Source organism: Penaeus monodon, chromosome 34 (genome assembly GCF_015228065.2).
Source record: "Penaeus monodon isolate SGIC_2016 chromosome 34, NSTDA_Pmon_1, whole genome shotgun sequence".
NCBI lineage: Eukaryota > Metazoa > Arthropoda > Malacostraca > Decapoda > Penaeidae > Penaeus > Penaeus monodon.
The window spans coordinates 5963698-5964119 of record NC_051419.1 but is presented as its reverse complement, the minus strand read 5'-3'; the positions used below and the strand labels follow the sequence as shown (position 1 = coordinate 5964119).

At 34.4% G+C, this 422-nt stretch overlaps 1 protein-coding gene across 1 annotated transcript in view; it reads right to left on the bottom strand.

Moving 5' to 3' along the window:
* Window positions 1-422, bottom strand: part of LOC119594539 — a 24704-nt gene that overhangs the window by 11529 nt on the left and 12753 nt on the right. Inside the window, exon 5 of the mRNA XM_037943571.1 lies at window positions 172-270. Within this exon, the coding sequence (XP_037799499.1) occupies window positions 172-270 (99 nt within the window). The remainder of the gene's footprint in view (window positions 1-171; window positions 271-422) is intronic.

Sequence of the window (422 nt, the reverse complement as noted above, 5' to 3'; positions counted from 1 at the left end):
TCTTAATTTGGTATTTTACTTCTCTGTCTATTAATTTCTTGACACTCAGGACTTGCCATTCAGAATCTATTTTATTGCACTATTTTCATCCCTTCAGCTAAAACGACGTACAGTTAATATGGTAACTGAACCGAAAACTCGTATCTATATAAACGAAAAAAAAGTTATTACCTTATCCGTGACGTTATAAGTGTTGCAAGTTGTCGTGAATGCATTTGATAGACACAGTTGCAGGTCCTCTGGCGGATTCTCGCATTCGTATTTGCAGAACTGGGGAGCAAGTCAGATTTACCTTTTTTAGTACATGGTATATTTCTCAAATAGATGAAAAAGACGTATATACATTTTCTTCAACACAAAACAGATTTAGGTTTGACAAAAGAGAAGTACAGATTAACATATTATATATAAGTACGGAGCCC